Source organism: Perna viridis, chromosome 2 (genome assembly GCF_037379345.1).
Source record: "Perna viridis isolate PV_CMFRI_1.1 ecotype Kerala chromosome 2, ASM3737934v1, whole genome shotgun sequence".
Classification (NCBI taxonomy): domain Eukaryota; kingdom Metazoa; phylum Mollusca; class Bivalvia; order Mytilida; family Mytilidae; genus Perna; species Perna viridis.
In genome coordinates, this window is record NC_142446.1 from 3,914,569 (window position 1) to 3,935,488 (window position 20,920).

The 20,920-nt window shown below is 33.7% G+C and overlaps 3 protein-coding genes across 10 annotated transcripts in view; 2 read left to right on the forward strand and 1 right to left on the reverse strand.

Annotated features, from left to right (window-relative positions):
* Positions 1–5,991, forward strand: part of LOC148623338 (dipeptidyl peptidase 3-like) — a 60,955-nt gene extending 54,964 nt beyond the window's left edge. The window contains exon 19 of the mRNA XM_088565128.1: positions 5,767–5,991. Within this exon, the coding sequence (XP_088421254.1) occupies positions 5,767–5,906 (140 nt within the window). The 3' untranslated portion in view covers positions 5,907–5,991. The remainder of the gene's footprint in view (positions 1–5,766) is intronic.
* Positions 5,992–9,131: 3,140 nt separating this feature from the next.
* Positions 9,132–13,045, reverse strand: LOC148623339 (protein AMBP-like). 2 transcript variants are annotated; one of them, XM_088565131.1, is made up of 6 exons: positions 12,887–13,045; positions 12,483–12,629; positions 11,952–12,051; positions 11,377–11,670; positions 9,628–9,854; positions 9,132–9,400 (listed from the first exon to the last, which is right to left on the reverse strand). In XM_088565131.1, the coding sequence occupies exons 1-5, from the start codon at positions 12,926–12,928 to the stop codon at positions 9,628–9,630; spliced, it is 810 nt and encodes a 269-aa protein (XP_088421257.1). In that variant the 5' UTR covers positions 12,929–13,045; the 3' UTR covers positions 9,132–9,400. The 2 variants fall into 2 exon arrangements, with proteins under 2 accessions (XP_088421257.1, XP_088421259.1); XM_088565133.1 differs by lacking the exon at positions 12,483–12,629 and having other exon boundaries at positions 9,262–9,400; positions 12,887–13,039.
* A 5,384-nt stretch (positions 13,046–18,429) lies between these two features.
* LOC148623340 (kelch domain-containing protein 1-like) overlaps positions 18,430–20,920 on the forward strand; it is a 33,809-nt gene continuing 31,318 nt past the window's right edge. For 2 of the 7 annotated variants that reach the window (XM_088565146.1, XM_088565138.1), the window contains exon 1: positions 18,430–18,574. The gene's annotated coding sequence lies outside the window, so the exon portion shown is untranslated. Of the gene's footprint in view, positions 18,598–19,560; positions 19,637–20,732; positions 20,864–20,920 lie in introns of those variants that run through there. The other 5 variants (XM_088565139.1, XM_088565140.1, XM_088565143.1 and 2 more) reach the window with 5 other exon arrangements.

Genomic DNA, 20,920 nt, shown 5'->3' on the forward strand with positions numbered 1-20,920 from the left:
ATTGTTGTCTTCTGTGTTGTCATTGTCTATATTCACTTGGTTTTTGTGTGATAACTTGAAAATAAGTTGGGTTATCTTTTTAAGATAAGATTTTATAACATGGTCACAATCCACATAAGGAAGGTTGGTATTGATTTTGGGGATTATTGCCTCAACCATATTAGAATTAGTTGCCAAAAAGTAGCATTCCAGTAGACAATGGGTTTTGCCATCACTATGGGTCCATCGTTCATGGTCATCATTGTCGTCCTTCGTCATCGTTCATTAATTTTTTCAAACATCTTCTCCTCTGAAGCTACTCGACAGATTGTAGCCAAACTTTGCATTAATGTTCCTTAGAGTATTTTTAACAATCCTTGTGTGGGGATTTTTGATCTGGCTAAAACATGGCCACTGTTGCTAAAAATAGACCATAAGGGTTATTTGCAGAATTATGCAAATAACTGAAAGACAGTTGGGTTTATCTAAAATTTTATTGGGGAGTAATATCATTTAGCATGATGGGATTGACCTATGCCAAAATTTTCAAAAAGATCTGTTGACAAATGAATGAGTTGTGGGTCCTGAAATGATTTTTTCCGTAATTTTACATTTCAAACTTTAAAAATCTTTTCCTCTAAAACTACTGGCGGGATTGAAACAAAGCTTGGTTGAAATGTTATGAAGAACTTGTTTAACGGCCTGTGTGTTGGGATTTGTGATCTTGGGAAACACATGGCCACCGTTTATAAGAAAAATAGACCATAGGTGTCAAATTGCAGAAACACAAAAAAAGTTTGGTTTAGCTAAAATCTGGCATGGAGTAAAATTGTTCAGCATTGTGTGATTGACCTGTGCCGAAATTTTCATAAAGATTTGTTGACGAATGAATGAGTGATGGGTCCTGAAATGGAGTATTTTTAAATCTTCTCCTCTTAGACAACTTGTAGGGTGGATTGTTAATAAACATGGTATGAATGTTTGTTAGGATATCCTTAACAATTTTTATCTGTTGAAAACGTGGCCACAACTTCTAAAAAAAGACAACTTGATGAAATTTCTTGAAAACCCAAAGGTTTAGCCTAATTTTCCTGGGGAAATAGTTGATCACCATGGTGAGATCAACCTTTTGTTGAAATTTTCATTAAGATGTGTTGCTCAGTGTTAGAGGTATTGCCCTTGAAGAGTAAAAAAATGACTATTTATTTTATAATTTGAAAACCAAATAGATAACTACAATGCTCTGTATTGATTAAATGGTTCCTGTGACAATAGTACAATAAGGTCAAGAGCCCAGCTTTAGAAATCTATAAAGACCAGGTGAGCAATTCAGGCTCTCTAGAGCCACTAGTTATAAATAACTTGAATATTAGTTGGTTATTATTTATAAAATTTTATAACAAGTCTACAAACCACAAAAGGAAGGGTGGTGATTTGTGGTGTTCTGGCCTCAGTGGTTTTAAGTGTTGGGGAACAAAAAGGGGCAAAAAACATGCATTTCATAGAATTTAACTACAACTCTAATAAAAGCAAAGGAATGTCTATGATGCTGTTTCACAATATTCTATACCCAAATGGTCAGACTGGTATTGATTTTGGGGGTTAAGACTTGAACATTTTAGAAATTAAGGACATAAAAGGGGGCTAGAAACATGCATTTTTAGCTCACCTGGCTTTAAGGCCGTGTGAGCTATTGCCATCACTATGTGTCCGTCCTTGTCGTCATCAATAAACTTTATCAAACATCTTCTCCTCTGAATCTACTCAGTAGATTGTAACCAAACTTTGCATGAATGTTCCTTAGGGTATTTTCAACAATCTTCGTGTGGGGATTTTTGATCTAGCAAAAAGCATGGCCAGCTTTAGAAAGCTATAAAGACTATTTTTGATAGGTGAGCGATTTAGGCTCACTAGAGCCTTTAGTTATGATGTCAAGACAACAACTTGACTATTAGTGAATGGATTGCTTTTAAATTGTATTTCAAGAGTGACTCTGTGGGCCCTTTGAAGCATTTTATTTCAAATGTTTTGAATTTCCTATTCTCAAAAGCACTTTCAGCAGTCTTTATGGGAAATTGTTTTATTACAATTTATGCTAGCCCCTTTTGATACTCACAAATTTCTGTAATTTGACTTTATCATACCCCCACTTTGATTAGGAGAAGATATAAAGTTTCCATCGATCAGACTGTCCATACTCCCATTCATCTACATCTACAAATCAGAAAATGTTGAATGGAATTAAATGAAACTTTTACACTTTCTTTATCACATGATACCATTGTGCACTTCCTATTTTGCATTTCAGTATGCACAACCTTCAGGGAAAAAAATTGTTAAATATATGCAAAATAGGACAGGTTTCAAAAATTAGGGCCCCCGCAACAAAAGTGGCTGTCACCCTATAGTGACCATTCTGTCCAACCGTGCCTCTGTTACAAACTCATGTCCAAGCTGTAAATTTTTAGTCTTTTGATGTAGGCATTTGATATTTTTTATGTGGGATGATTACCTAAAGAGAATGTGCAACTTACAATGGATAGTGGTCTATGACCTTGATTTTTGACCTCAAGATCATATCCCTGTTCTTTCTGTAACAAACTCTTGTCCAGGCTGTAACTTGTTTGTCTTTTGATGTGGGCTTTTGATACTTAGCATGTGGGTAGATCATCTAAACATGATGTGTTGTGTACCATGGATAGTGGGTAGGTAGCCTAAACATGATGTGTTGTGTACCATGGATAGTGGGTAGGTCACCTAAAGATGATATGTTGTGTACCATGGATAGTGGCCTATGACATTGAACTTTGACCTCAAGGTCAAATTCCTAATCAGGTAACAAACTTTTGTCTGTGCTGTAACTTTTTTGTCTTCAGGGTATTTGATACATGTGTGTAGATCCTCTAAACATGATATATTTGATCCATACTTATTTCTATTAATATAAATGCTGCATTAAAAACTGAAAATTTTTAATTGGTAAGCTTTTCCCAAATCCATTTGGTATATATGGCTTAATTGCCACGTTGGGGACCACAGAGACGGATTCCATCTCAATGATTTCTAGTAGAGCCTTGCTCACCAGGTGTGTTCAGTTGAGGTTAGGGATTACGAGGCCCTCAAAAGGATTTATCAGTACTTGACTTGTCCAGTATAAAATGTTGGATGAAATATTTTGAATAATATCATTGACAAGGGTAACAAATATTCCTCTTTTTGTAATAATTTTTTGATTACATTTTATTATTTTTATATTAATTATCTAATTCAGATAATAATAAAAAAAATTCAGTCAATTGTAGCTACATCAGCTTACATTTTTCATAGCTCACATGACAAATTGGGCAGAGCTCACTGCTGCCATATAAGACGATGTCTGTCAGTTAAGGTTCATTAAAGAAGTGAGCTGCAATGACAAATGCAATGCTTGCATTGAACTTTCTAAGGGTCCTTAAATTGATTTTTTTCAGAATTTTACATTTCCAACTTTGAAAATCTTCTACAAATGAGTTAGAAATATATATATAAAAAAGTTTAATTGAGTCAGAAGGGGGTTTAATGGAGGGTATATAGTGATCATGGTGTCTGTCCCTTTGTCCGTCCCCATTTCTAATCTGCTACTCCTCTGATGCAGCCAAATGGAATTTAATGAAACTTTCTAAGATTGTTTATGACATGATATGACATTGTACATCTCCTATTCTGTTTTTCCATCTGAATTTATATGTTTATATCATTTATGAGGTATCCTATATAGTTTCTGTGGAAGGAAGTTGGGCTATTCCCAAGTGAGCTTTTTCATAGTTTTTCTGTTGTTTTTTTTTCTAATGTAATCAGCAATAACTATGATATGTTTGTACTAAAATGTTAAAAATATGTATATTTGCTTTCTTTCAACATTAAAACTTAGCAGAAAGTCAGATACTAAAAAAAAAAAAAAAAAAAAACACCATTTCCGTGATCAATAACAAAACAAAATCAAGAAAATATTTCATAAAGTTAAAAATAAACAAATAAGAGTAACAACATTTTATTTTGAAAGAATTTTACATTTTAAGGAAAAAGAAAAAAAGGTTGAAGGTAAAAACAGATTGTTAAAACTTAGTCATAAACAATTTAAAAAAAGCCTGATGTTTAAAGCAATACCAAATGATCTATGCTTAATGGGCCTCTTAATCCCCTGTGTTTTAGTCCAGGTCTGAAAAATTAAAATGTTTGAGAAACCTCATTAAATCACTTACCACAGTAATTCTGTCTAATAAAATTGGAATTTTTCCAACTTCACACAATAAGTCAAAATGCTGTCAGCAGTTTTCATGAAACTCTTGTTCATCATTGTATGCTCCTTTTCCTTTTTTTACGTTTTTTGAGTTATGGGACTTTATTCATTCTTAAACAGAATGATTTACTTACTGGTCTTAAATGTCAGATACATGTATTTGGACCAATGAATATAGTGGGAGCATGTTTTTGAAGGGGGGACTGAGTAGTGTTTTCAATTACCATTAGTCATTCATAATTACATGTATTCATTTTAAGTAAAGATCCACATTAAAGGGGGCATGAAGCCGGCATATCATGTTCTCTTTATATTAAATGAATTTATTTATAAATTTATGTTTAAGAGGAATTACTTTGCAGTTTTTAATTTCACTTGCTTATCATTTAGTCATTCTTTGTTTTATTTTGGACAAGAGCTCTGGTATGTTCATGTTCCTAATGATTCCTCATTTGAACTTATCTACAAAAGTTCCTGTAATCAAAGTGTATTTGTGTAGTAAGTATAACTTTGAAGTTAATGTGTTAGTCATTTTAAGTAGTTAGAGGTAGCTACTTAAACAGTATTAGCCTGTCAGTCTTGATAAGACTTCATTAATTAGATGTGTGTGTTCAATAAAATCTTTATGTACGTCATCTATAAATAGTTACTCAGAATAGAATCAGTAAGACATTGCCAAGGTGTGTGTAATTTCCTTGATATTTAACATCAAGGATGTGAGTCATTGTATGTACTCATTTAGAATATTCTCCTTCAAAGAAAGCCAGTGGTGAGCAAATTATGATACATTCAGTTAGCACCTGTTATTCCAATGTTACTAAAGAAATTATTTGTAAATAAACAGCATGTACATCATAAATCTTTGAACTATAGATAGATTTTTTTTAATCACATATACTGGGTTTAATTTCTCAGATCACCAGATACTGGGCTTAAATTCTGAAATCACCAGGTACTGGGTTTGTTTTTTAGTCTTTATTTAATGGATTTAATGACATCTCAAATCACCAGATATATACCGTGGTCAATTTCTAAAATCATTAAATACTACTTGGGTCAATTTCTCTAGTCACCAGATATTTGGGTCAATTTCCCTAGTCACTGGAACCATTACCATATCCCCTGTAGGAAGGCTTTGTTTGATTTTGAGGTTGTGACTGGAACTATTACCATATCCCCTGTAGGAAGGCGTGGTTTGATTTTGGAGGTTGTGACTGGAACTATTACCATATCCCCTGTAGGAAGGCTTGGGTTGATTTTTTAGGTTGTGACTGGAACCATTTAGGTCCAATTTTTATCATGTTACAAATGTATCTCCGCAAAATAAAAGCAAAGCTTTGTCAAGCTTGAATGGTGTCGCCATACTTGCCCCAAAAATTCATGATTGATCTTAGCAGTTTTGTCAAGCTGTGCCCTTTGAAGCATTTTATTTTATTATTTGACCATGTTGTTTTAATATCAAACTTCTTAAAGTATTGTGTTCAGCTATTAATGTTTTTGTTTTTCAGGATCGTCTGTTAAGTTAAGGAGTTATGAATCCTCTGCTGAAGGAATGGTTCAGTCATTTATAGAGAGATTTCCAAAGGAAGAAGTAGAGAACATAATGAATACTTTGTGGATAAGGGACCAGCCATTCTTTACTGATTGACATTCCTACATATATTGTAGACAGATTATTGCATAATGAAACAATTCCACTGAACTTTTTTATAAATTAAACTTAGTAAAGTTCACCATAGCTTTTTATATCATTTGTCAACCAATGGATGAATCATTTTTGCCTTTTAACAAACTTCAAGTGTATATACTAATCTAAATATAAACTATAACCCAAAGTAAGCCCTTTCCACTAACACTGACCTTTATACTAGAACTTCTAAACTTTAATATGTCCTTTTCCACTGAAAATAATTTTCTCCACTCTAAATTAACCCTCTATACTGTAACAAGTTCTCCTCCACTTACACTAGCTTCTCCCCTGAAAATAACCTTCTTTACTTACACTAGTTTCTCCCCTTAAAATTACCTTCTCCATTTATACTAGCCCATCTAAACTTTAAGCAGTCCTTTTTCTTTTAAAGAACCATCTCAGCTAACACTAGCACCTCTAAACGCAGTCCTTCTCTACCTAAAATAACCTTTTCAGCTTACACTAGCACCTCTAAACTTAAACCAGTCCTTTATCTAAAATAACCTTCATCACTTACACTAGCCCTAAACTTGTCCCTCTGTCACAATTCAACACATTTTTGGCAATATGCACATATAAAGGTTTCGATGCTACCTACAAACTTTCATGAAATTCTGTTGAGTAGTTTCATAAAGGTTGTGATAAAAACCTGCCTTAGTTGTATATTTTTGAAATTTCTGTGATTAAAGGGGCATTACTCCTACAAACATTAGAGGATAAACATTTCTTGGTAATAAGTACAACAGCATATGGTGTCCTTGCTACCTTCAAAGTTTCATGAAAATCTGTTTTCTTTTCAGCTATTTACCAGCACTTTATCTGTCATTAGGACAAGTCTTATGCCCAACTGTTTTATTTTATTATTAAAATTGTCCTAAAGTAATTCTGTGTCAATAACAAAACCATGGTCCAATTCAGAGGTCGAGATTGAAACGGTCATAAAGCTGTACTAATTTTCAATGATCCTTTTGTGCTCAACAGAACAAGATATGTATGCAATTAGTGTTGGTATACTGTGTGTTCACCAAATTTTCAGTGAATTTGTGAAATGTGCTTCTTTCTGTAGATGATGTAAAGTTGTTATTCAATCCCATTAATTGTGTGAAGGATGTTTGAACTATCTGGTGATGTAATTAATTGCCGTTAAAATATGGCAGGTTTATGAAGTGTTTCGGTCTTTATAATTGAAAACGAATACAATGGAATTCAAAAAATTTCAACAATTTATTCACTTGGGGCTTAATCCGAAATTTATTTGGGGGTGTGTTAACTGGGTTTGCTTAATGAAATAGTTGGAATTTCAATGAAGAATACGAACTCGATCCCCTAAAATAAGACCATTGTTATTTTTACTGATTGTTTACAATATGTATTTTTATTCAGTATGAGATTCCAAAGGTAGATATTCTTTCTCTTGTAGTGGTGGAGTGGGCGGATGTTTATTTTCATCAACCCTCGCCAAACTGTATACATGTAGTCAGGGTCTTTAAAATACACTCCTTGATGTAGTTTAATGCAATTTAAGTGTAGGCTTACAAAAGATGCTTCCATGCGTCTGGTTATAATAATATACTAACCAGATGTTTTTGTATGAAATGAACTTCAGTGCAGTAAAAAGAGAACTTTAATGAAAATTACGCAGTTAAACTACTTAATACAAATGCCAATTTTGTAGATTGATAACACAAGACAAAGATAGCCCATGAATTAGTTTGTTTATAGGTTTGGCGTTCATGTGTGAAGGTCTTGGTCACTCCAGACAAACAACGTGTTTTGTTTCAGTTCACCTGATGTCATAGAACTTCTGTAATCGTCTAATTATTTTGACTCAATGACCTATCATGTTAATTTCAGACAAAATAAGGATGCCAAAATTAAATGTACTTTATCAATCAGATGCCTGACCTTATTTGCATGTTATTCTGTTGATTAAGTAACAAGAGAGTTCCTCGAAAGTATCATCTATGTGCCTGAAACATATGCTGATAATGTTTATGGCATAGTAATGTTACGGAAAACAGTCATATGGTGAATGCAAAAAATATTTTTACTGGTGTCAGAGAGGTCTGGGTAATCCCTTTTGGGATTAAAGGTCTGGAAGACTTAATGTTGTTCCTACTTCCTGCTGTTTGCTAGGTCCAATTTGGTCGTTCAGTACGAGTTGTACTCCGATGGCCGTTTCTTGGGCACAGGGAGTGTATATTATGTACTATAAAGCACCGATCATTTTTATACTGAAAGGGGGCTGGGATTATTCTGAGAAAAAAATATTCCAAATTTGAGCCCAAAAAAGTTTTACTCGGCCATGGACAATAAAAATTATGATTCATTATTTCCCCTATTCCTTACAAAAGTATGTTTTCAAAATCTATAAAAAAAAAATATAACTTTGGCTGCTTCTGAAAAAAAATCTAAATCAATATTAAATCCCAGCCCTCTCCATGCATCGAGGAGAATATGGTCTGTGCCGAGAGTTCCTGTTGGGTAGTATGTTCTGAAATATTTCCCTTTTTTGGTTCACTGTTGTATTGTTTGTAGTATAGCTACTTATTCATCTTTCAAGACTTTTAATCAAATTGTAAAACCCAATTATTTCTTTGTATCAGTTACATTGATAGCATTCTCCCAAATCAGGGAATTGGATGCACTTCGCCCCTCTCCCTTAAGGTGCAGGTGAAGATGGATTCAAAAACCTGACTTGGGAGGATGTATTGATAGATGCTCTGTAGTTTCTTGAAGAGGATAGATCTTCGTTATGACTATGTTATTTAAATGTTCTAAGATACTCCTTTTAAGGGGTGTTCGGCTTAAGTATCTTACAACATCTGATAGCGTTTAAATGTCAACATTTATTCGCACTTTGAGCAGAATGTATTCTGATGTATAAAGGCATGTAAGTTCCTATTCCGCTTTCTGGATTTTGCGCCTATGCATCGAGTTGATATGTTGGAATGACCAGATCAACAGAGTTCTCTACATTTCGTGATTCACCAGACAGAAGATCATGTTTATAATGCATATGGTGCTGTAGTAACGATTTAAACTAAGTTGCCTTTTGTGTATAGCCTTTAGTACATTTCATACTAAGATAGAAGAGAAAGGTGCCAAAAATGAAAAGGAACGTGGGATTTTTACTGGTCAATCTTCCTGTCTTTAATGATTATCTTGTCCATACACTAAGAATTTGTTCTTATCGTTTTATTATAAATAATACAGTAAACAAGTAAAAAAGTAACAATAGGTATAAAAAGTTTGTGTAGTTTGCCCTTTGGAATTGATAAGCTGCACCAGGATCCCTGCTCCTGCATACTATTAAAGAACCTTTCCGGATTCCGTGTCCGCTTAGGTCATTCCGCCACATGACGTTCGTCGCATTACCCGTCGGTACGTACCTGCACCAAACTCGACCTTTCATGGAAATTATGCCTGCATTATTTTCTTAGAGAGGTGTACTAAAAAAAACATTAAAAAATACAAACAAATGTTAGGTCATTTCTGTAAATTATAGAAAGGTCAACACCAAATGACCCCTTACTGATGAAAATCGTCATAATGTCATATTTAAATCTACTAATCTAATTATTTTTTTATGACCTGATTCTGTACATAATATAGAAGAATACAGATAAACATGAAAAGCAGAAAACAATGTACATGTAGTTCTTTTTGGATACCGTACCTAGCTGACAATGTGAATCCTTCTTAAAAAACTCTTGGAATTATTCTTTTTACACGACTTTTTACATTGAAGTCTGGTTGGGAAGCTATTGCCCGTATAACTACAGCCTTTTGACTTAACACACTTTCTTTTAAGCTGGTCGTAGTTCCAGACACGTTTTAATTTCCCACATTTTGTCCAATCGGGAATAGGAAGCGTGCAATCTGTGTGTGTTTTCTTGTACAAATCTGTAAAGACACAAATGAAAATTTAGTCCAATTGTTTATTGACCAGAGAAAGTGTAGTTTCAAATGTGTATATACGAGTCTGCTGTTTAATAACAACAGGAAATGTTCATCGCAAATCACTTAATCATTGTTTTGTTCAGGTCATGTCATCATGTCTTATAGATAAATATGTGTATACTTGTCGTAGTATAAAGCTTGTTTTTAAAAGAAAGTATGCCAATGAAATATTCAAAACTTAGCCCAGCTGTGTCGAACAGGTGATGCCTAGGGCTAACGTTTTGTTTATATAAATTCATGGATAATCACAGTAAAAACTGTCTAATAGTCATTGTTTTGAAACAGAAATGACACAGCAATGATACGAAATTGATTCGTCATCTGTTCAGGTAACCCACATTTCACTTTTTTCGATTAAAGTAGAATGACGGGTATTTGTGCTGAGGTAATGAAAGTTTAACTACTAACATACTAATAACAGTTACCGAGCTTGATGGGAGAAAAATGTAGCAACGAACAACCACATCAGCGATTTTACTATTCTTTACTCGTGTTTCGTGACTCTAGCATAAAAACACGTGCAGTTTCCAATAAAATACCAAATGCATATCACGGGCGTGTTTCTATTTACTCATCAGTTACCCCTTACTTCCGATTGCTTAAACTTTAGATGAGTACCTACTTCCCATTTATCAGCCATATTAGAAGTTCATTTAGAGTGTTATGGATCGTCATTATCAACTTTAATTTGGTTGTCCGTTTGTTGAACCGTACATCATGGTAAAAGAATTTCCAGGCAATGTGGCAGGTTTTTTCCCCAGTTATATATTTAGCAGATCTTACACTCCAAATATTTTGAAATCTTTTGATGTGTGGACTTAAAAACATACTGACCTCACTTTCTCGTCCCTAAAAAGACTATATCGAACGTTAGAAAGTATATATCATTCTGGTAACAATGAGAACATTTAGCCCACTTTTATCTTCACATCTTATATATCATTATTGTTAACTTTCGGGATCTTCGAATTATATGGAGAATTAAATGCCTTTTTGATTGAAATTGAAGATAGAACGCACACTTAAACTGCAGCTGTTTGGATTAGAGTTCCTAATATTCGTGTGAACTAACCGTCTATGATGCAAGAAATTGCATTTTATAATGTTTAATCAATTATACATGGAATATTAAGGAATGACATAAAGGATGCGGTGGAATTCCTTGAATGATCTGCCATTCTTGACAATGATAACTTACAACATTAGTATCAATGTAGGGGTATAATACATAAAGTAAAACTAGGATGGAATGACAGGAACACTTGTATTTAAAGAAAATCGAAATATTTGACTGAGTATACTGGACAGATCTACAGATGGTTCAGCTGGAAGCGAGAGTTATGTGTACCAGTCGAACAACAGCTCTGGTACGTGAACAACACAGCAGACGGCTATCATATTCATAAAAATATTACAAAACGGCCGTGGCATATAAAGTTCGATTAATACTAAAATAAACACGTACCTGAGTTTCTGTGTTTTATACACGATCTTTTACAATCTTTTCTTCGTGTGAAAAAGTCTCCATTTGAATGACATCCTTTGAATCGTACACAAGTCCCTTTCAGGCCATCGTAATAATATCCTGCACTCTTATTATAACACCGGTACCTAATTTGTACGGAGGGCTGTCGGGAACACAAGTCGATCACACTGTTGTCACTGCTGTCACCCTGAACACCGTAATATACTTCATTTTTGTATCTGCTGAGTTGATAATTGTCCAACTTTAGTAATTTCTTTCTCCTTTGATTGGTAACTAAATAAAGATGGTTGAAATATTGTCAACTTTCGGAGACTTTGTAATTCAAATAAGTAAGTAAAATAATAAACAGTCATTTGAAATGTAACAACTGAACAGAAGTCATGCTCAAAGGGTACTAATTTCATAGCGTATTGCTTATTTCTTTTTTTTTAATTTTTAACTATTTAGTAAAATAGTAAGTCAAATTAAGGGATCTTTTCAGCGATCATTTGAAAAATATGCTCACAAAATCGTAATAGATTTTTTTTTCATCGTGAATGAGTTCTGGTGAATACCTTTTTTACATGTGGCCTCGTATTTACAGTACCCATGCCTGCAAAACTTGTCACTTCTTCTTACTACGCATCTTGTCCCTTCAAACGGACAATAGATATGCTGTAAGTAAAAGAACGCGAACACATTTAATTGCTTCAATTAGGATCGAATCTCGAGAATATTAATTTTGTGTGACACCACTTGGCACGAGAAGTCATGTTTATCGTGGAAATGATAAACGTAAAGTGGGGATCATTTGAACGCGCACCTGCCAAGTAATTACCGTCAGTGCTATAATTATCCTATTTAAAGCTATTTTATGTGAAATAGTATCCATGTGATTATCTATTAATGCCAGGTATGTCAGCAATGTAAGGATGATGTGCCCAATTATTCTTGTACTGTCTTTAACCTTGTAAACACAATTTTTCGGCATTAAAATAACTATCTTACTTGTATAAACTATTTAAAAGCCTCGCATAAAAATACCAGTGTAGGTGTGATATTGGACAACATCCAAGACAAAGACGATATTTGAAGGACTTACTAACCGCACACGGATCGAGACACTTGCACATTGTATTTCCCTCTACATCCGCCTCGTATCCATATTTACATTTCTTGTGACATGGTCGATCTGTTGTGTCCCAGGGTCCGACAGCTAGTACAAGAGAACCAAAACAGCCCCTTATCACCAACTGTACAAAGGAAATAGTTAGGTAATGATAATAGTGTCACAGGTGTCAGTACCCCCTCACAGCTTAATCTCAAGTTATTGACTTAACATGCCACAGTGGATAAATCTTAACCTTATCATTCAATACTGAGTTATTAATGGGTACTTATGAATTTATCGCAACAAAATCCGAACGAATGCTTTACTTGGGTAATACAGTTGAAAAGAATGTTATTTGTTGTTGTAATTTTTACTATAAGCGTATATTTCACTACTCACAGTTATGGAGTAAAGTCCGCAGAGAAATTGCATTATATCCATTATAGTCTGATCAACACTTATTCAGAAATGTTTGCAACATCGGATAAATCAGTCATTTATACCAAGGTCCTGCATTACGCATTCATGTTTTTTTACTTAGAGAATGCGGGGGTCACGCAATAAACACTGAGAATGTTTACTACATATTGACACTGCCCACTTTTTCTCCCATTCATTCTTTTTTCCATATAAGATTTACTGGGTGGAGTTGTAATACATCACAGGATTCCATTGGCTATTATATTCATTAGGCGGGACTTTACGCTCCGTTGAGGAGAATCATGTGAATTGTTATTCTTGGTATTTTTTTGTATTGCGTTGATGTTTTTTTTTGTGTTTTTGTTTATTGTTTTTATTGACATTATACGACAATTGTTCAGTTAATCTGTTAAACAGAATTATAAAAAAAAAGAATGCATTTTGGCCCTTGAGTTCTGGTGAATACCTTTTTTTACATGTGGCCTCGTATTTCAATTCAGTTTTTCCTCGTGGGTGCAACGGGTTAGTGGTCATCACATGACACTGCTAAATCCAATTGTGACCTACCAGGCAAATTGTACCCCTTAACCAGGGGCATATAGCATTTTAATCATTAATGGAACGTCATAGCTGCCTTATGTTGACTAGTACCCCCTTAGGCGATAAACACGGATAAAATATCGACGTTGTTGTCATTCCATAAAAATGCTCAAAATAAAGTAACAAATGTAAAATTATTAGAAAATATAAGGAGTGTTTTGTCATTGTAATGCCGCCACAATGATTGTTTAATGTATGGTCGGAACGGAGAGGTTGAGGGCAAAGCACGGCTCCTCGAGATGTCGGCCTCCTCTCCATCCGAAGCGTTTAAAAATGTCGTTTTTTAGTACTATCAGTTCTGGTTTGGGGAACACTCACTGATGGTAGAATGTTAGTGCATGGAGTGTTGGTGTTTTCTTACTATGTCTAGTACTGCTTTGTTTGTGTGTCTTTCTTCATAAATGTGGCAAAGGAAATAGGAAGAAGAACGCCCAAGCATAACAAAAATAAATGAAAATAAACAAGATATTGAACCGTTAAAATTTAAAGAAACCGAGTGTATATTTGTGAAAAACAAATAGATAGAGCTAATATTAAAAAAGCAGCAGGCGGAGATTGCATATCCCAAAAATTACTAAAGCTTGCTAAACCAGCCATTGCTCAACCTATCACAAATTTGATAAACAAAAATTTAACAACTTCTAAATTTCTAGAAAAAAACTACGAGGCCCACGTAGTGCCCTGCTATAGGAGAAATAATGCTCTACATAAGTCTAAATTATTCTACCCTATATTTCCATTTTTAAAGGCCATAGATGTGCAATTGACTGAGGTTTTCAACCGTATATTTCATCCCTATCTTTTCGTGCTGGTTATGGTTGTCAAACCATTGAAAGTAGTGGAAGTCTGGAAAAAGTATAGGACAACTCTTCCGCTGTTCCTGTGTATAAGATGTTTTGGGTCAGCTACAGTCTGCCCTCTGGTATGAGTGTTTCCTCGTCGTTCATTGAAGACCAATGGATGGCCTTGGATTTACATTTTCATTCCGGTGGGGTTGTTGTCTCTTTGACATATACACCATACCTATTCTCGTTAAATTTGGCGATACAGCTGTAATTTTGATGGATTTAAGCAAGGCGTTTGTTAGTCTTCCACATAATGTCCATACACTATAAAAGCATTTGGTGTTTCAGATGTAGTTTTTAAATCTTCTTCAATCTTCTGTCAAATAGTGTGTCAAACTAGGATCCTCATTTAGTGAGAGAAAATTTATAAAGGGGTGCCACAAGGGTCAATTCTGGGACAGTATTATTCAATATATTTCTAAATCTTATTTTCTATTTCTTACATGATTCTTCTCTCTACAACTACGCTAATGACAACACTTTTTTTCTTATGACGGATATCATCTCGATGAAGTAAAAACAAAATTAGAACCAGACAGCTTAACATTAATAGGTTTGCAGTGAATCAGATGAAAGCCAACCCTGATAAATTTCAGGCAGTTTCCATTGGCCGAAAAACTTATTATAAAAATATATCTTTCGATCTAATTGATATTATAAGATATGAGGATGAAGTTAAACTTTTAGATGTAACAATAGATTACCAGTTAAAATTTGATACTGTTATAGCCAATATTTGTAAAAAAAAAAAAAAAAAAAAAGAAAAAGAAAAATAGCCTCTAAACAGTTAAATGTTCTAAAAAGGGAAACACTTGAATAAACTGGGAAGATAAACAATATACCACATTTTTTTACTTGTTCAACTTTGATTATTGTCATAACTGTCACTTGGCACTTTTGCAGTGAGGTAGATACTGATAAAATTGGGGGGGGGGGGAGAAATCAAGAAAGGACCCTTAAATTCATCTTTAACGGTTACAACGGTTACTCCAGTACATATGAGGAGCTTTTGATAAAATTCAAAATGCCATCACTGAAAGTAAGAAGAATTGGAAATACAATGTATTTCAATTGAAACTTTTAAGATAATGAAAAGACAGAGATCAGTATATCCACAAGACCTAACTGAAATAAAAGAAAATAAATAAAATCAGAACACATCAAAACTATCCAGTTTCAGAACCATCAAGGTATTGGTTGAACTTCTATAAATATGTTGCTGCAAAACCTGGAATGACTTGCCAGCCCATTTTTACAGAGAATCCTTTCATTCAATTTAAGAATCTTCTGACCTCATGGAATGGAAGTCATGCCATTGTTCTGCTTGCTGTTGATAACAGCTTTGCCTATATGCTTTACATTGGTTACTATTTTTAGTACCGCTTTTCTATTTTAATTTTATTTGCATTCGCTTCCATATTGCTTTATGTCTTAACTAATGATTTGTGTATAACTGCATAAAAAAAGACTTTAACTAGACAGATGTTATGTATTGTGCTTGTGATGTAAATGCTATTTATGTAAATTTGCATGTATGTCGATTTTAAAAGTAAAAGCTCCAATGAGCTTATGTTGTATTGTTATACTATCGGCGTTAAAGAAACGTTTGTATTGTATTTGTATATATGTATTTGCTTGTGGCCGTTCGGACACTGCGTGCTTTCGATGCTGGTCTGTTAAATAAAGAGATGAAGTTTTATGCTTTGTTGGTCCAAAACATACACAACGATCAATAGATATGTTTCTAACTATTTGATTTTAATATTATTTATATATTCATTATTTTAAGTTAATAAATAAGAATTTTACTAATATATTATTTATTTTAAATGATACATTTAAGATATAAACTTTACTTAAAAAAAATATAATTATAAAAGTTAGAAATCATATGTCAAATGTAAATTGTTTACGTACCTGATATTCAAAGCTTTTAAGTTTATTCTTTATTGGGTTGGGTTGAGCTCCCAATCGGAACTACTCGGCCATTTCTGCTACATTATAAAAATAACCTCGGATTTCTTCTTGAAAAAAAAATGCCGGAATTGTAGTCATACGCAAATCAAAGTAGTTCTATCCACCAGGTGGCGCTAAAATTTTTAGTTGGATATCATTAGAAATAAAGAACAACAACTCTTCAAAGAATTTTGGCGCAAAGCGAGGAGCTAGAAAAAAGTAATGGTAAAAAATTCAACCAGTTTAACTATAATATTAGAATAGGATCGGTCACATTCCGGACAGATGCATCCGCCTAGTGCCGCCAAGGTTTTTCTTTTGTGTAACTAATAAGTGACTTCAATATGTTTACATGTACACATGGTTTTGCTATTATCACGTGATTATCATTTGATTTCGTTATGGATATAAATAGTGGTGAGCTGAGCTCGGTGTTTTACCGTTAACTGTTGAATCTGTATTTTACATATGCTTTTAATATGTTTGAAAACGAGATTGAGTTAATAACACATGAGTAACAATAGTCGCAATGATTGGTCAATTAAGTAGGCATTTAGTATTTAAGCGAGTTCATCGGCGGTTTATCGCTTCTTCTACAGATAGCCATTCAGGTGTGTAGCACACCGTCTCTACGCTGAAAGACTGTTACAGTCTGCACGTTTGTTGCTCTTAACTTATCTACGGTTATGCCGTTTTTTCATAGGAATGTAACATTCCGAGATAATACTTTGGTTTAGATTTGTTCTGACCTTTCGCCTTCTTTATACGCTAATTTATCGTGAAATTATTTATATTTCTGGTTTTCTGTCGAGCTACAATTATGGCGCAGTGAACAAACGTTTAGGATGTTAGTCAGTCACTTCCAGTTGCATTGTCATACCGGTTAATTTTGAAGTTATTAAGTGTTATGCATTTATAAGCGATATGCACCATTGTTTTATAGCAAAGGCTTTGTACTTAGTCAAATAAAAATTGAGTTTTCATTTAGACAGTGTTACAGTTACAGAGCCCAGTGCACGAACGTACCACACAACAGGGTGTCTTAAATAGGGTTATTTAGTCTGAATATAAGTAGTTGATATAGACACGTAAAATCTAGAAAAGCGAATACATTAGTGAATGTTCGAACATTTTCCATCATTATATTAAAAGAATTACACACTACTTATATGGTTAGATTGGTATTGCTGTTTTCTTAGTCAGATTTCAAAGTGTTAACTGGCCATTTTCACTGAGAAACTTGCACATACAGAATTAAGACTCCCGTTACAGATCCACATATTCCTCAATATATACACATACATTTCAATATAAATGTATGCACATACTAATCCAGCATATGCACATACTTGATCTATATTCTAGTAGATGCATATGTTTTTCAATGTATGCACACAGGTCTCATACGATTATTTGAGGCGTAAAATTTACAATTATCGACATAAATTGATTCAGTACATGGCTACTTTGATTTTTATGTGTATGTAAATCTAACTTTTAGTTGTTTCTGCTTTATATGTCTTGTGTGTAAGTTATGGGAATGTTATGTTATCTTACCTTATACACGTTTTATGAGACATTCCATAAAAAGCTCTATGTTTTGTACCAAACCGAATTAAAATGAATTTTTCGTATTCGTTCCATAATTTGTTATAGTCATGACTAAATTGCCTTTGGGATTTGGTTTATTCACCTTGGTATCGGAAACGACTTGAAATGATTTTTAGACAAAATTCAAATGGTGCAAAATACTGTAAAAAACCCCATTCATTGGTTGAAGTTTTGGAGGGTCAGGCAGAAAGTCATCATGAAAACCGGAATCATAATTAGAACCGACAAAAAAGCAAAACTAATATAAATTGCTATTTTTCCGGAACATGTAAAATAATCCTAAATGGGATGGTGGTCAAAACAAACAAAAACAAAAAATTATAAATATATTCAGCGCCGAGACCCAAAAGGGATTACCAGTAAAATACGGTCCCTGAGCTATTGTGCCGGAGAAAATCCTCGAAAAATGAATTATACATACATAAAATTGATACCTATTGTAACCTTGTGTTAAAAAATTAAGTCTCTTTATTTGAAATCGGATACTATGTGCATATTAACAGGATAAGGAGTTGATCAACTGATTGTTCCATGGACAGATGATCTACTCAAACGTTTCCGTCATTGACCCGACGTCTAGAGTTGATAAAGAACATCCTGTTGCAGTTGACCAGAACATCAACAAATCACTGAAAATGAAAATACAACATTATAGGTGAATTAATTGCAGTGAAACTGGTATTAGATCACACACTATCTTCAAACACACTTGCAGGTCCCGAAAAATTAGCAATTTTCTGGACAATCAATCAGCAATTGGAATCCTCAGTCTGAACTGAAAAATTTGTTTGTTTGTTTGTTGGGGTTTACAAACAAACAAATCTTTCAGTTCAGACGGAGGATTCCAATTTCTGATTGATTGTCCAGAAAATAGGCTCGACGACAGAAGAGCCAAGTAAAAATGGTCCGAGATAGGCTGTATATAGACAATGAACTATACATTCCAGAAAATGCAAATGAACAAGTAGCGACTGATAACAACACCAATGAACAATGCTACTCATCACAACGCCGACAATCAGATACTAGCCCACCGTGCAAACGGCAAAGGAAACAAGACGTTTCGGACATGGAGCAAGTTCGGCCTTGGTTGTTTCGGCCATATACTAGTTTGGCCATATAATAAAAGTCGTTTCTGCCATAGTTTTTCTTCTTTATTTTACTTGATAACAACTTGTTTTATCAAAGATATGATATGTCTCAACTGATATTTATAACTACATTTTTATTTAAAGAAATGAAAATATTAAAATAAATTAGGTTTTATTTGTTATTCATCAAATTCAATTAATATTGGAAGGTGATACACAACCTTAATCGGCAGATAAACTGCAATTGATTTATTTGTTAAGTTAATATAAACTGTTTTAAATTGCCATTAATTAACACAAATTACCTGCTTTGAAGTAGTAATTGGTTGGTTTTTAAAACTGAATGTTGGTTATAACGGTCTTCTTAACACAAGCTAACTTAAGCACACGCTTATATTAATTGATGTGATTATTGGAATGCACTAAAATCATATACTCAATTTGAGTCCTTTTTTTGATATACCGTCTGAATGTTTTAAAAGCTGAAGCATGTTACAACATCGTCATTATTGTTCATGTCGACATGTCTTGTCCATGTGTATTTTGCAAGCAGGAGGTCCGACCTCGACAGCATGCTCTGGAGTGTGAGAGTTGTAAGAGATGGCAGCATCGTTTGTGTAGCACAGGTTAGTATTCTTTTAGTTCTGTTTATTAATTTTATTTTTTTCTTTTCGTTCTGGACGGTATAAAATAATTACTTGATAACACAGAAAAATAGTCAAGTGTAATGAGAATAATGATATATAATGGTATATTGAATATATTTAGTATGGCCGAAATAACTGATGGCCAAACTGGTTTATAGCCGAAACGTCTCGGAAGCACGGCAAAGACAAGGTCCGTCTCCTCCATCTTACAACCGAGGCCCAGACTAGGGGGTTGGTGCGAGAGGACTATGTGATAGTGGAAGTTTAAAGAAAATAAAACTATGTTTTTTTAATGTTTGTGGCCCAAAGCAAAAACTTGTTTGACCAGATATTATTGAATTAATACTTAAATATGATGTTTGTATTTTTGTAGAGACAAAACTAGATGATATTGATTCATTGACCATACCAAAAAATTATCAGTATTTTTCAAAGATAAGAAAGCGGTGTAAAAAAAATCAGGCGGTATTGTAATAATATATAAATCAGAATTACATAAATACCTACACTTTTATAAGACCGAATGCAAATTTGACCAATGGGTTAAGTTCTCAAAAGACATCGTTTGTAAAAATATAGATACTCTTCTTGGTTGTGTTTATATACCCCCTGAAAACTCAAAATACGCCTGTAAAGACTCTTTCGATGATATTGAAGCTGAAATGATACATTTGAAAAATAGAAACGATCTGAATTGTTTGATATTGGGGGATTTCAACGCAAAAACTGGTATATTGAAAGATTACATTACCCGTGATGAAAATATTGTAGATACACTAAATTTGGATTGTGATTTTGGTGTTATGTCTTGTATGTATGATTATGAAAATCTGTCTTTACAAAATACCACATCAAAGAAGTAGTGAGTGTTGATGTAATGTAAATAATTATGGTTATAAGTTAATTCAGTTCAGAAGTAATGTTTATATATGTAATGGCAGGTTATGCAAAGATAAAGGTATTGGGAAAAGAACATGTAATGATACTAGTGTTATTGATTATCTTTTGTCATCATCATATACTGTACCATTTATCACAGAATTCAGGGTAGATGATTTTAACTCATTAATTTCAGATGTACACTGTCTTTTACATGTTGAAATTCAATGCTCAACTGTTTATAACATTGATAAAAGTGATTGTGATTGTGAAAATGAAAGGATTGTCAAATGGAACGGAAAGAAGCAATCAGATTTTGTTAATAACGTAAGGAATCATCATGAAGGCATGTTAGATGAATTAAAAGTAGAGCTTGATAATTTA

Coding starts and splice junctions, on each gene's coding strand:
- LOC148623339 (XM_088565131.1), bottom strand. CDS start 12,928: ATGGATATAATGCAATTTCTCTGCGGACTTTACTCCATAACT. Junction 11,671..11,951: donor CGAGGCCACATGTAAAAAAG/GTATTCACCAGA, acceptor ATCTTTATTTAG/TTACCAATCAAAGGAGAAAG. Junction 9,855..11,376: donor TATAAAACACAGAAACTCAG/GTACGTGTTTAT, acceptor GTGTCTTTACAG/ATTTGTACAAGAAAACACAC.